This window comes from Bos indicus, chromosome 8 (assembly GCF_029378745.1).
Source record: "Bos indicus isolate NIAB-ARS_2022 breed Sahiwal x Tharparkar chromosome 8, NIAB-ARS_B.indTharparkar_mat_pri_1.0, whole genome shotgun sequence".
In the NCBI taxonomy this organism is placed as follows: Eukaryota; Metazoa; Chordata; class Mammalia; order Artiodactyla; family Bovidae; genus Bos; species Bos indicus.
This window is the reverse complement of record NC_091767.1, coordinates 72,149,671-72,163,567: the sequence shown is the minus strand read 5'-3', so window position 1 is coordinate 72,163,567 and position 13,897 is coordinate 72,149,671. Positions and strand designations below refer to the sequence as shown.

General features: G+C 45.7%; 1 protein-coding gene across 1 annotated transcript; it reads left to right on the top strand.

Moving 5' to 3' along the window:
• The first annotated feature begins 309 nt into the window (after positions 1 to 309).
• NEFL (neurofilament light chain) lies at positions 310 to 5,971 on the top strand. Its single transcript, XM_019966374.2, has 4 exons — positions 310 to 1,467; positions 2,527 to 2,651; positions 3,043 to 3,398; positions 4,029 to 5,971. Exons 1-4 carry the CDS (start codon positions 421 to 423, stop codon positions 4,166 to 4,168), a joined length of 1,668 nt encoding a protein of 555 aa, XP_019821933.2. The 5' UTR covers positions 310 to 420; the 3' UTR covers positions 4,169 to 5,971.
• Positions 5,972 to 13,897: the final 7,926 nt, after the last annotated feature.

Here is a 13,897-nt window from a genome sequence, read left to right as displayed (position 1 = left end):
GAATGATAACTTGCTATTAGAGGCACGATCGAATCCGAGTAATACAGGGGTCAAGGATTAAGTAGGATGGGGTGGGGGTGGGGAAAGGAAATGAGTGAGGGGGTTCGGGGTCTGAGAGAAAACAGAGGGTCTCAGAGAAAAGTGCAAAGGACTACAGCCGCAGCATCCCCGCGGGCCGTGGCTCACCCCCACCTTCCTTTTGCGCAGAATCCTTGCCTTGGTTGCAGCAGCGCGCTGCCCCCACTGGCCTGGCGCGCCGTGATCGATCGCAGCTGCGTCAGAGTCCTCTCAGTATAAATAGGGGTGGCAGGACCGAGCAGAGCCGCACACAGCCATCCATCCTCCCTTCTCCCTCTCTTCCCCGTTCTTCTCTCTTGGCCCCCATCTCCGCCGCCGGCCAGGGGGGCACCGACCGGCACCATGAGTTCCTTCAGCTACGAGCCGTACTACTCGACCTCCTACAAACGGCGCTACGTGGAGACGCCCCGGGTGCACATCTCCAGCGTGCGCAGCGGCTACAGCACCGCGCGCTCCGCTTACTCCAGCTACTCCGCGCCCGTCTCCTCCTCGCTGTCCGTGCGGCGCAGCTACTCCTCCAGCTCCGGTTCCTTGATGCCCAGCCTGGAGAGCCTCGACCTGAGCCAGGTCGCCGCCATTAGCAACGACCTCAAGTCGATCCGCACCCAGGAGAAGGCGCAGCTGCAGGACCTCAACGACCGTTTCGCCAGCTTCATCGAGCGCGTGCACGAGCTGGAGCAGCAGAACAAGGTCCTGGAAGCCGAGCTGCTGGTGCTGCGCCAGAAGCACTCCGAGCCCTCCCGCTTCCGGGCGCTCTACGAGCAGGAGATCCGCGATCTGCGTCTGGCAGCGGAAGACGCCACCAACGAGAAGCAGGCACTACAGGGCGAGCGCGAGGGGCTGGAGGAGACCCTGCGCAACTTGCAGGCGCGCTACGAAGAGGAGGTGCTGAGCCGTGAGGACGCCGAGGGCCGGCTGATGGAAGCGCGCAAAGGGGCCGACGAGGCGGCTCTCGCCCGCGCCGAGCTCGAAAAGCGCATCGACAGCCTGATGGACGAAATCGCCTTTCTGAAGAAAGTGCACGAAGAGGAGATCGCCGAGCTGCAGGCGCAGATCCAGTACGCACAGATCTCCGTGGAGATGGACGTGTCCTCCAAGCCCGACCTCTCCGCCGCGCTCAAGGACATCCGCGCCCAGTATGAGAAGCTGGCCGCCAAGAACATGCAGAATGCCGAAGAATGGTTCAAGAGCCGCTTCACGGTGCTGACCGAGAGCGCCGCCAAGAACACCGATGCTGTGCGCGCCGCCAAGGACGAGGTGTCCGAGAGCCGCCGCCTGCTTAAGGCCAAGACCCTGGAGATCGAAGCATGCCGGGGCATGAACGAAGCCCTGGAGAAGCAATTGCAGGAACTAGAGGACAAGCAGAACGCCGACATTAGCGCTATGCAGGTAAGGCGCCGGGCGAAACGCAGAGGGGGCGGGGAGGGTGCTGCAGAATCGAGTTAGGATGGGCCGGAGTGGGGGTGGTGGCGGAGACTTGAGGGCGCGCCTAGAAAGAGAAGATCAGAGATGAGGCATTAGCAAGCAGATATTAAGGGGGGAGTGGAACTTGACTTCCTGGGGGCAGTGTGGGAGGGGGTGGGGCACTTGGAAGGCGGGGCAGGGACGCGACTGCGGTGTGCTAATGGATGCTGCGTGCAGTTGAATCTCCGTTCCTCATTAAAGCTGCCCAGCCCTGCAGGATATTGGGTGGGGATGGGAGGAGGGACTGGACCTGGACTTTGCCTCTGGTCTGCCTCTCAGCTGTCCTGCATTCAGCGCAAGTTGCTTTGCTGCAGAGGTTGGATCATCTGATTAATAAATATAGCGATGAGCTCTCATTAGTTCTGAAGGATTACTGTGACCAGTTATCCTTTCTGACTAGTTTTTCCAACTACTCTCTTCCCTTAGCAGTGAGACAGGAATACAGTCAAAATTGCAGTGGTGATGATAGTCATAGTAAAACATTTCTTTTTCTTTTAAGGATCTCCATTTTTCTGGAGAGAAGAAAAAAATAAGATACATAGAAAATATTTTAGAGAAAATAAATTTAAATTTATCTACTTCATTCTCCTACAAATAAGTGGATTTCCTGTATACAATCTGGATAAAATTGATAACGCTAACTAGTGAGTGAGAGACAACTTTAAAAAAATCCATTTAGTTCTTTGCAGGCATTTTATGATCATCATTAGGTGTATTAATTAATGAAAACAAAAAAATGTTTCTTCTATCAGTTTTTTTTTCCTATCATTTTTTTGATTTTCATCTCTAGCTTTGTGAAGCTGGATTTTTTTTTTTAAGGCAATCAAAGGTTTAAAAAGAAAAAAGACAGTTATTTTAGGGGAGATTTTAGCTAGGATGTGCACTCTGATTTTAATTAAACCTAGGCCTTTGCAGCTATGCTGTAGTAAAATTATAGCAGTGGAGATTTACACTTAGATTTTTTTTTCGGTTGTCTTCCAACAGGACACAATCAACAAATTGGAAAATGAATTGAGAACCACAAAGAGCGAAATGGCAAGATACCTCAAGGAATACCAAGACCTCCTCAATGTCAAGATGGCTTTGGACATTGAGATTGCAGCTTACAGGTAAAAATGGAAGTGCCAAGGTAGCAGCCTGTCAACCTTAGGGAGAAAATCAGACTTCCTTTCTGTTGAATCAGAAACTTTCAAAAATAGTCCTTTGGAGTAATTGTGTTACTTTTTGGCCTTTTCCAAGAAGAATTTAATCCTGTAATAATGAGGCCTGTTCTTAGCTTCCCATTGCATTTCAAGCGTAAGGAACAGGACTATATTTTAAGGCGCTTTTTTTGTTGTTGTTTTGTGTATTTCTCCTGGACTCAGTCACAGCATCCCCAGTCATTAGGTTATGATAATTCCCAACCCTGCCTTTGCCTTTCAGCCTGGCTTTGGGGGAGGTGATGAGTGGTGGGCTGAGCACACTTCCGGTGTTCATGTTTGTTAACCCCTGCCTCCCCAGGAAACTCTTGGAAGGTGAGGAGACCCGGCTCAGTTTCACCAGTGTGGGCAGCCTAACCACCGGCTACACCCAGAGCTCCCAGGTCTTTGGCCGATCTGCCTATGGAGGTTTGCAGACCAGCTCCTATTTGATGTCTGCCCGCTCCTTCCCGTCTTACTACACCAGCCACGTCCAGGAGGAGCAGATAGAGGTGGAGGAGACCATCGAGGCTGCTAAAGCTGAGGAAGCCAAGGACGAGCCGCCCTCTGAAGGAGAAGCAGAGGAAGAGGAGAAGGAGAAGGAAGAGGCTGAGGCTGAGGCTGAGGCTGAGGCCGAAGCTGAGGCTGAGGAAGAGGAGGGAGCCCAAGAGGAAGAAGGTAGGATTAAAACAAAACACAAAACCAAATAAAAAGCAAAACCACCCTGTGACTCCAGGGGCAGCGTGGGCATGGATTATGGTTAGGAGTTTGGTAAGATACATGAAACCTCACTTATGCCCAGGAAATATTATTCAGATAAGAGTTGATAATCTTAAAAAGAAAATACATCTATTTCCTCAACAGATCTTTAGTAAGCACCTCATTGCTCAAATTGGCTGTTTTCCCAGAGACACACAATCTCTGATTAGCATGGTACTTTTTTGAAAGTAACATAAAAAAAGAAAAAAAATCCTCCTGCTGCTTTTTATTCCTAATGAAACATTTTAAAATCTATTCATTTAACTCAGCCATTTGGTGTCCTAAAAAACAAAAATGAATTCCGAACACATAATAAAAGAAAACCCAAGGTCCTGGAAAGAACAGAGCATCCAGTACCTAGAACCTAATCTCATTCTATTTAAATATCTGTTCAGTGGCAGATTGTGCCCAGCAGGTGTTGGTTGCATGGAGAAAGAGGTTTGGGGGAAGTATTCTGACACTTGTGTTTCCCCACAAAATTAAAGCAGAAATGTTTTGATTGGACTCACCCTGCATTTGGAGTTTGTACATTTGCTTTTTATGTTAAAGCTGCCAAGGAAGATGCTGAGGAAGCAAAGGAGGAAGAAGGAGGTGAAGGCGAAGAAGCAGAAGAAACCAAAGAAGCAGAGGAGGAAGAGAAAAAAGATGAAGGTGCTGGGGAGGAGCAAGCCACTAAGAAGAAAGATTGAACCCTCCCCTTCCCTTAATTTTTCCAGGAATAATTCTTCCGAAATCAGGTCAACCCTATCACCAACCAACCAGTTGAGTTGCAGATACTATATGAATAAGAAGTCAATATATGTATAATTCTGAGATGACTTAGGTTGGACATTAAATGTTGTGCTATGACTTTTCTCCTTCCGCAGAGTATCTGTTTGCTTGCAGAGTGGCTTCCTGGCTTGCTGCCAGCCTGTGCATGGTCCACGCTTATGAGTTCAGGATCTATGGCAATGTGAATAATTCAGATGTTTACAATAAAAAAACCACACCATGAATAAATGAATTCACTAATGTTAATGTTAAACTTCATGGGAAAAAAATAGTCCTTTGAATCTTTGGTGGTTATAAATTAAAGACCTCGAATTATGTGCAATAAATAGTAAATAAAGTTACACTGAATGACGTTCCTTGCTGTGCTTGTTGACTTAATTCAGAAATCTTAAAGAGGGCACCAATAGCAGACACTAGATGTAGACTATAGACTTCCAAATTTTTTCAAGTCAAAATTTTAACAATTACAGTGCATTTCCGCCCCTTAATTGGTAATTCTGAGGATATGATTAGGTCATGACCATTCATAAAATCTCTCCCCTCGAAAATTTTACTGATAATAAACTTGAATAAATGAGAATCCCTGGGGTTCCTTTTCTTTGGTAAATAGCAATATACTTTGCCCCGTAAGTGAACTGTATAATGCTGGGAATGGCTTTCTTGGAGGCAGTCTGAAATCGTGTTTACCTTTATGGTAAACAGGTAACTGGAACACTAATATATAATAGTAAAAGCATATGGGTAGAATGTGAATCCCACTCATCTGTCACTGTCACCACATTTAAAAAGTATAGCCTAACTATCATGAGCAGAAGTTGAAGCCCAAGCAAATGATGTAATCAGAAGGAATAAAATTTTCTCAATGTGTAATTTTTAAGGGAGTTAAGAATATTGAAGCTTATTTGCCATTGCAAACATGTTGCCTGCAATCCTGAGCTCATGATTGAGTGTATAGTTAGCTTAATTCTGTTGCCTCAAGTAGCCTTCAATACCACCTATTTCAAACTTTTTAAGAACTACAGATATAGATAATGAAATTGTGATCAGTCACTAAAGGGGGGATTCTATACTTGTGTGTTACATTGCCATAGGTCTGCATGTCTTTATTGGGAACTATTTGGATTTCAGTGATAGCTCCAACTGGTTGGACACTGCATCATATACACACCCCCGCCCGTCCATCCCGTTCACTGTAAAGGTATGAAAGCTCTTGCACTTGCACTTGATGTGGAATGTCAATGAAGTTGCTGATTATCCTTTGTTGTGCTTCTGTTCTTAGATAATTGCTTTGTCAGCTAAGTTTGTTCAATATTTGTTGTTTAGAGACCTCTTAAAGGTCATGAATTTAATCTGGAAGCAAAGTGGTCTCCATTTAAAGTTTACAGGTCCCATCACACCACATATTTTGAGTTAAATATATCTCACCAAAGCAAATAGGTAAAATATTGCTTTATCTGCCCTGATGCTATGGATTTGAACCACAAGGATTCTCCATACATTGGCTTCTGTAAAGACTAGGAGTTGCCTCAGAAATCAAGCTTTTCACATTTATGTTCCTTATACATGGGATGCTGCACATGGTCAATTTCAGACAGAAGCAAATTATATGTGAAAAAGTAACCTTAGCCAAATGGAAGTGGTTGGTTTGAGAATTTCTTGAAGTAAGAACACTGTACCATACTCTATCTTGTGTGCCATAATAAAATACTGAAAAATCTAAACCGAATGGATATGGAGTCTTTTTAAAAAAAATATTCCTCAAATGTGATACCTTGGCCAATCTCCCTCTCCCTTCTGCTCCTCTCAAACTCTTGTTCTGTATTCCCTCCCCTAGTTAATGATGTCACTCTCCAGCCATCCAATTCTACAGACCAGAGACTGTAGAATTGTCTCAGTGACATCATCCTCTCATTTCCTCTCTCCAATCTTTCTGTTCTAATCTATCACCAAAGCCTATTGATTTTACTACCTAGGTATCTTGAATCCATCCACATTTCCCTATTTACACTGCCACCACCCTAAGGAACCTCTGTGTCCTGGCTCCAGCGACTCTTTTCGTGGAAGACAATTTTTCCATGGACCAAGGGAGGAGGGATGGTTTCAGGATGATTCAAGAGCATTACATTTATTGTACACTTTGTTTCTATTATTACATCAGCTCCACTTCAGATCATCAGGCATTAGATCCCAGAGTCAGGGGACTCCTGTTCTAGAGGAAGGTAATCTTTAGAAAAGGGAATTTTGATCACACGGTCTCTGATTACAACTCTCCAGTAGTTATCCATTTCTTTTAATATAAAACCCCAAATCTTGAAGATGATTGTCAAGGTCTGTCTAGACCTGACCTGAAACTAATTCTCAAGCCTCGCCCTCTGCGTACCCCCTTTCCCTTCCCTCACTTTGGTGTTTTAGCCACCCCAGCCCTCTGTTCTCCCATCTGCACAAGGTTTTAGCTGCTTTCTCTGTCTGGAGCGACTCATCTTTTCTATCCTGTCCTTAGCCTTGCCCAGATTTAGGCTCAACTGTCATTCCCTTGGGGAAATCTTTCCTGATGGAGCCAAATTCCTCTACTAAGTGTGTTTATAAGCATCACTGACTCAATTGACATGAACTTGAGCAAACTCTGGGAGCTAGTGGAGGACAGGGAAGCCTAGTGTGCTGCAGTCCATGGGGTTGCAGAGTCAAACATGACTTAGTGACTGAACAACAACAACAAGATGTTTACACAGTCGGAGGTGGCATCTATTTTCACAATCATTTAGTAAATGTCTGCAACCTCTACTGTAGAGAGGTCCTCAGAAACATGGCAATCAGACCTTCTGCTCTCCAGCATCTAGCATCATTCCTATCACTGTGCATGCTTAGTTGCTCAGTGGGATCCTACTCTTTGTGACCCTTTCGACTATAGCCCATCACACTCCTTGTCCATGGGATCTACCAGGCAAGAATAGTGGAGTGGGTTGCCATTTCCTTCTCCAGGGGATCTTCCTGACCCAGGGATTGAACCCATGTCTCTAGTGTCTCCTGCTCTGCAAGAGGATTCTTCACCTGCTGAGCCATCACAGTAAATGTTGATTGAATTAATAACTTCTTGCTAGGCTAAAATGCCTTTGGGGTGACTAGAAAGTCAAGAGTATTCAATACTCAGTCCCAGTCCAGTGAACACTCATGGAAAGAGCAGAGAACCAAAAACCAACTGTCTATTCTTGGTTTTAGTGTTGTTTGTTATGGAAGGCGGGCCATCCCCACCCCTACCCCGACTCTGGCCTCAGTCTTCTTAGCTACAAAAGGCTTCAGCACTTGATTTCTCAGATCCACTCTAGATTAATGATTCAAAATTTCCTGAAAAGCTTTTAAAAGTTCAAGACAAATGGCTGAATGGGAAATGTACATATCACTATTATGTCCACACTAAAGTCCATCTCTTACAGGGGAATTGCTTAACTTCATGTAAAGTTTCTTCCCTAGTATTAAGTTGGTTAGCAATTAATTGGGTTGCTTTTTTCCCTCCATGGAGATTGTAGTGCTATCAGAATATGTGCCGTGTCCCAGGCCTTGATCTAAGTGCATTATTAGTATGTGTCATCTCATCGATTTATTTCTTATGACAATGTTATCAGTCCAGTATGATTATCATCCCCATTTTACAGATAAGTTGTTAAGTGACTTGACCAAGGTCATAAGCTAGTTTGTGGCAGGCTGAGATCTAAATCTCCCATGCATGCATGCCTCCTAATTTGTTTTGTCCTATCCAACTCTTTGTGACCCCATTGACTATAGCCCTTGGGGCTCCTCTGTCCATAGGATTCTCAGGCAAGAATACTGGAGTGGGTTGCCATGTCTTCCTGCAGGGAATCTTCCCGACCCAGGGATCTGACCTGCATCTATTATGTGTCCTGCAATGTCAGGCAGGTTCTTTACCACTAGCACCCCCTGGGGAGAGCCCCTCAAATATCCCACGCTGGCTCTAAAGTCCATGCTCTTAACCAACTATTGCGCTGACTGTACTTTGTAGTCCAGCTTGGGAGGCACCTGGTTCCTTGTGGAATCAGAGCATATTTTCATATGTGTTGTAATGTGTTGTAATCAGGCATGTGTTGTAACAGCACCTTGGAAACTTTCACACAATTACCAGCATTCTTACAGTCTTTGTACAGTTCAAGGGCATATCTGCATTCACAGTGTTCCACTGCAGTTACTGAGAATGCTTAAGTTCTTCTTCCAATCCTTTGATTATTTATGTCCATATAAGTTCTTCTGCCAAATTTTAAGCTGCAGGAAGACAAGAACCAGGTTTTATAAATAGAGATGAATTTGAAGTTTATTTTCAAAGATCACAAACATTTAGGATCAATCCCAATAATTTATTTCTTAATTTCCACAAATCAGGAATTTAGGGATGGCCTTGTTGGGATGTTCTGGCTCTGGGTCTCTAGTGGTGTTGCAGTCAGATGTTGTATGAGGTTACTGTTATCTATCTGAAGGCTTGATTAGGCCTCCAGAATCTACTTTAAGGTGGCTCACTCAGTAGGATGGTAATTCCTCATCCGTGTGGGCTCTTCTGGGCAGCTGCTTGCAGATTTTTGCAACATGGCAGCTGGCTGCCCCTGGAGCAAGACATTCACGAAATCAAAGCTATGCCTCTTATGACCTGGTTTAGAAAGACACACATCACTACCATTGTTCTATTGGTCCAGAGACCAGTCTGTCTGATTCATTGTGGGAAGGAACTACACAAGGACATGAGCGTTGAGTATGAAGGTCACCAGGGGCTTCCGTAAAGTTGTGGGCATTATTTCTTTTATGAATAGCAATCATCGACTCAAGAAATTCTGAAACCATTTCACCTTCAAATATCATGCTCTATCGTTCTCATTCATGTACTCATTCTTACCTGATTATGTGTCCTAATTTAGGTTTAAAAACATGTTTGTAAAAACTATGGACAGCCTGGTAATGAATATATTAATGGTTATCTTCAGTTTGTTCTTCTAATGAAAGATTTCTTTATTAATACCCCTCGTGGGATATCTGGTCAAGGGGTCCTAGGTACATTTTACTAGTTCCTCGTATGTATCCCCACACTTTTTATCTTTTTGTAAAACAATATTTGAATATTTACTTGGCTCCATTGGTCCTTAGGGCAGCACACAGGCTTCTCTAGTTGTGGTGCAAGGGCCTACAACATGTGGAATCTTAGTTTCTCCACCAGGGATCGAACCTCATCTCCTGCATTGGAAGGCAGATTCTTAACCACTGGACCACCAAGGAAGTCTCCACATTTTTTTTTTCTTATAAAGCATCATAGCTATACTTCAAGGCCTTACCTTCCCTGCATTAATTCATTTGAAATGCAATATTAGTCTAGTTAACTGAGATAAATACAGTGGCAGCTAATACGGAACTTAAAGTGTTATGAAAAATAGGTGCTTATTGTTTTGTTAGATGGTCAGACCCATCTGAGTTGATGCCTTTGATTTTTTTAATACCTTCAGTTCTGATACAGTACACACATGACTTTAAATTGGATATATCTAATAAACACAAGTTATATGGATTACAAATAATCAAATATGAAATGGTTTAATAAAAAAACTGAAATGCTGTATGTTTCTCACTTTGAGAAGCTCAGGTTTCTGGAGCTATTAAAGACATTTTTGCTTGTGTACTGATGACCATTAATTCCTTTGCTTTTAGCTTAATGCCATTCTTTCAGTCTATAACCGCCCCACATCCTTATTAATTTCATGTGGAGTACAGACCATTTCCTGATTTGCCCATTTAAAAGAAAACAACTAGCAGGAAGGATGCTTTGATGCAGCAAAACAAATACTCTCTTTTTATTCTATAACCAGCCCACTAGGAAAGACAGAAACCCTACATTAAAATCTTTATCTGCATTTTCCTTGCAACTTACCTGCATGGCTGAAGAGGAAATAATAATCTGCTCATTCTGACTTGTTGGTTTCTTTGGAGTCATTTATTTACTGGAGAATCTCACCTTTTTCAGAGGAGAAAGATGCCCCCCGCTTCTTATTTTTCTTCCTCCCATGTAGACAACCACACAGGAGAATATGTGGAAGACAGCATCTCAACTGTAAGTCACAAATCATTCTCACTTTGAGACAGAAAAACTGGTGTCAGAAGTTTGAAATCGGAGGGTGATATTGAGGTGAGAGTAAAAAGCACCACCTTCTCCGGACACGGACTCAGGGTGTTAGTTGGTAGGCCTCCAGGGTTGGCTGGGTTCTGAAGACTAAGAGCCGTGGAAACCTGGCACTTCATGTCCTGTGTCCATGGGAGGAGGGGGACGGGGGGTGGATAGTGAACCAGGGCTACCTCAGTGACTTAGAGCACCTGGGATGGAAGAATAAAGGAACAAGAGACTGAGCTTGCTGCGCTTCCCCTCTGTCCTGCCCTTGCTGCAAAGTCGCTTCAGTCGTGTCCGACTCTTGCGACCCCATGGACTGCAGCCTACCAGGCTTCTCCATCCATGGGATTCTCCAGACAACAACACTGGAGTGGGTTGCCATTTCCTTCTCCACTGTCCTGCCCTTAATTCCTCCTAATTTCTTCCAAATAGCAGAAACTGGGAAGGATGATCTCTTAAAGTGTTTTAACCACTGAGAACCTCTGAATTCTCCAGACGATAGAGAGGGAGTTGATTTCAGGTTTTAGGGCATCCATGGGGCACTTCTGGGTGTGTGTAGGGGTGTGGATGGGGTCACAACCCTTAAACAAATGGTGCCTTCTCAGGCAAAGCAAGCAATCACTAGGTCGTTTTTTTTGGAGAGAGGGGGAGTGGGAGGGATATTATTTAGACCCCATATCCTTAGCTCAGTGGACATGAATGGACTCAACGGACATGAGTTTGAGCAAACTGTGGGAGATAGTTAAGAACAGGGAAGTCTGGCGTGCTGCAGTCCATAGTGTCGCAAAGAGTCAGACACGACTGAGCAACTGACCAACGTCTTCAGCTTATTTTCAGAGAGGCAAGACAGGCTTCTTGCTTTTCCAGTTAGAAACCTTGAAGCCCCGCCCCCTCCCCTGCCCACCTGTAAAACAACACTGCTCAAACTCAGGGATAATTTAAAGAAAACGAGAAGAAACTTGCTTCCTTTAACTCACTGGCTGTTTCTCGAGGAGACGGAGGTCTGCTTCTTGACGAAGATATCTTTCTCATTTCCCAGGTGACACCTCCACCCCAGCCTGCGGTGTTGGGGAAAGAAGGCCCCCCCTCTACTCCCCGCCCACTTCTTCCTTCCTGGATTCCTGCCAGCCCTTGGTGTGGCCTCCTCTGTGAAGAGCTGGGCGTGCTCCCTGACAGGACCGAGAGCATTTGATGGTGTTTAGGATTTCACTGGAAATATGTAACATTTAATCATCTTTCTGTAGTTTAACAACAAACCTCCCTAGCCTGTGAGAATCTAATGAACTGAATTGAAAGGCTTTGAAAAATCAAAACTTTCTGGTATCACTTTTTTCTTAGCTTTTTTTTTTCCTCCCCCCTTTAAGAGCAGACATTCCCCTCTGGTTTCTTAAATTCTGCCTCAGAGTCACCGCTTCCCTGGTGGCTTAGTCGTAAAGAATCCGCCTGCCAATGTAGGGGAGACGGATTGGATCCCTGGGTCAGGAAGATCCCCTGGAGGAGGAAATGGCCACCCACTCCAGTATTCTTGCCTGGGAAATCCCATGGACAGAGGAGCCTGGTGGGGAGGGGGCGGGCGGTGGCTACAGTCTGTGGGTTGCAAAACGTGGGACACGACTAAATGAGCAGCACGGAGCCAGCGCAGCCTCCAGTAGCCCCAGGTCACTGTTATTCATGGGGCATGGGGAAGGAAAGGGCTATAAGGCGGCTTCCACCGCCGGGTATCTAGACGGAGCCCAAGGATGCTTTCTGCCTGAAACTTTGCACTGCGTACAGCCCGCATCTCCCTGCTGAGTTCGAGCTCTGCAAAAAGTGCAAAAAGCCGCGGCTGCTAAATCTTACCCTTTGAAGACCCTCACCTCCACGCCACCCGCGTAAATAGTATGGCTCGGAGATTAAAAATATTTTAGAGCAAGACAGGGTGACACAGCTTTTTTCATCAGGAAGTCATATGGGGACGGAGCGGAGAAAGGAATGGGAGAGGCTACCGGAATCTTCTTTTTGCTAGATTTTTCTCCAGGTCGCCCCGCCCAGAGAACGCCGCAGATGCACCACGCCCACTGCGTCCTGGTGGCGGGCTGGCGCGACTTGGAGCATCGCCAGAAACGCAGCGCGCTGCTGAAAGGAGAGGCTTGGAGGTGGGTGGGAGTTCTTTCTGGAAACTTATATCACCGGTTCTTTTCTGTAACCGGAGAGATCGTGGGAGGTGGGGAGGTCGGGAAGCCCAGGAGCGAACAAGGAAGGGCGCACCCCCTGCCCACTGAGGCTTGGTCTGGAGCTCAAGGCGTTCTGAAATCCGATTTTAAAATAAAGAAGCCGGACTCTGAGGCTGTGGCCATGCTGCAGTGGGTGTGGCAGCTGGAGAGAGGAGATCACGCGGAAGAAACGCGGCGAGCCTAGAGCCCTTGGATCCAGGCATTCTGAACTAGTATTAGTGAAAGTGTTAGTCACTCAGTCGTGTCAGACTCCATAGGGTCATACAGACCCTGTGGACTGTACAGACCCTATGGACAGACGCTATGAATTGTCAGTCGAATCAGACAGTCCATAGGGTAATACAGATCCTATGGACTGCAGCCCGCTAGCCTCCTCTGTCTATGGAATTCTCCAGGCTAGAATACTGGAGTCGGTTGCCATTTCTTTCTGCAGGGTATCATCCAGACCCAGGGATTGAACCCAGGCCTCCGGCATTGCAGGCAGATTCTTTACTGTCTGAGCCACCAGGGAAGCCCAAAGCAAGGAATGACAATGGAAGCACCGCTGCATTTAACTAAGTACTCAGGTGACTGAAGCGACTTAGCAGCAGCAGCAGGAGCAGCAGCTGATTCAGGAGTAGGTAATGAGAAGCTCTAGTAAAGTGTTGCATTGGGGACTGCAGCTTACTGCCCCCTATCCCAGCCCCTACTCCCACCACCACATAATGCACGTGGATGTGGCAGGGGAGGCCTTGAAGAAGGTAGAACACTGCTGCTTAAAAAGACGATGAGTGTTCTTCATTTGCATGTAACTAGAAATGGCAACCCACTCCAGTACTCTTGCCTGGAAAATTCCATGGACGGAGGAGCGTGGTAGGCTACAGTCCCGGGGGTTGCAAAGAGTCGGATAGGACTTAGCGACTTCACTTCACTAAGTACTGGAGGGAGGCAAGAGGTTATCCCCTGGTTTTCTAAACATCCACTCACTAACCCATACTTCAGGCTGGAAGGACCAGTGTGGAATATTGAGGGCCAGTGTGCATTTCCCTCTGAAGGCCTGGTGAGGTAAGGCTGGGCACCTCTCTTTTATGATGTTCTGGAGCCTTCCTTCTCTGAACGGTAGAGGCTGCCCAGGCCCCTATGGCAGAGCCATATGAACTCAGAGGGGAATCTGAATAAAAGTTACCAGTGTATGTTCTTTTGTCATCTCCCCAGGATGGAGGTGGTGATGTTAAAAAAATGCACAAGAAATAATTCTCCTGTTAAAAACAAGACAGTAATCTACAAATGGAGTCACGCTCAGT

What these genes read in the sequence shown, in the direction of transcription:
- NEFL (XM_019966374.2), top strand. Translation starts at nt 421, where the DNA reads ATGAGTTCCTTCAGCTACGAGCCGTACTACTCGACCTCCTACAAACGG. An exon ending in CCGACATTAGCGCTATGCAG is followed by an intron (nt 1,468 to 2,526) that starts GTAAGGCGCCGG and finishes GTCTTCCAACAG; the next exon opens with GACACAATCAACAAATTGGA. An exon ending in GGGAGCCCAAGAGGAAGAAG is followed by an intron (nt 3,399 to 4,028) that starts GTAGGATTAAAA and finishes TTTATGTTAAAG; the next exon opens with CTGCCAAGGAAGATGCTGAG.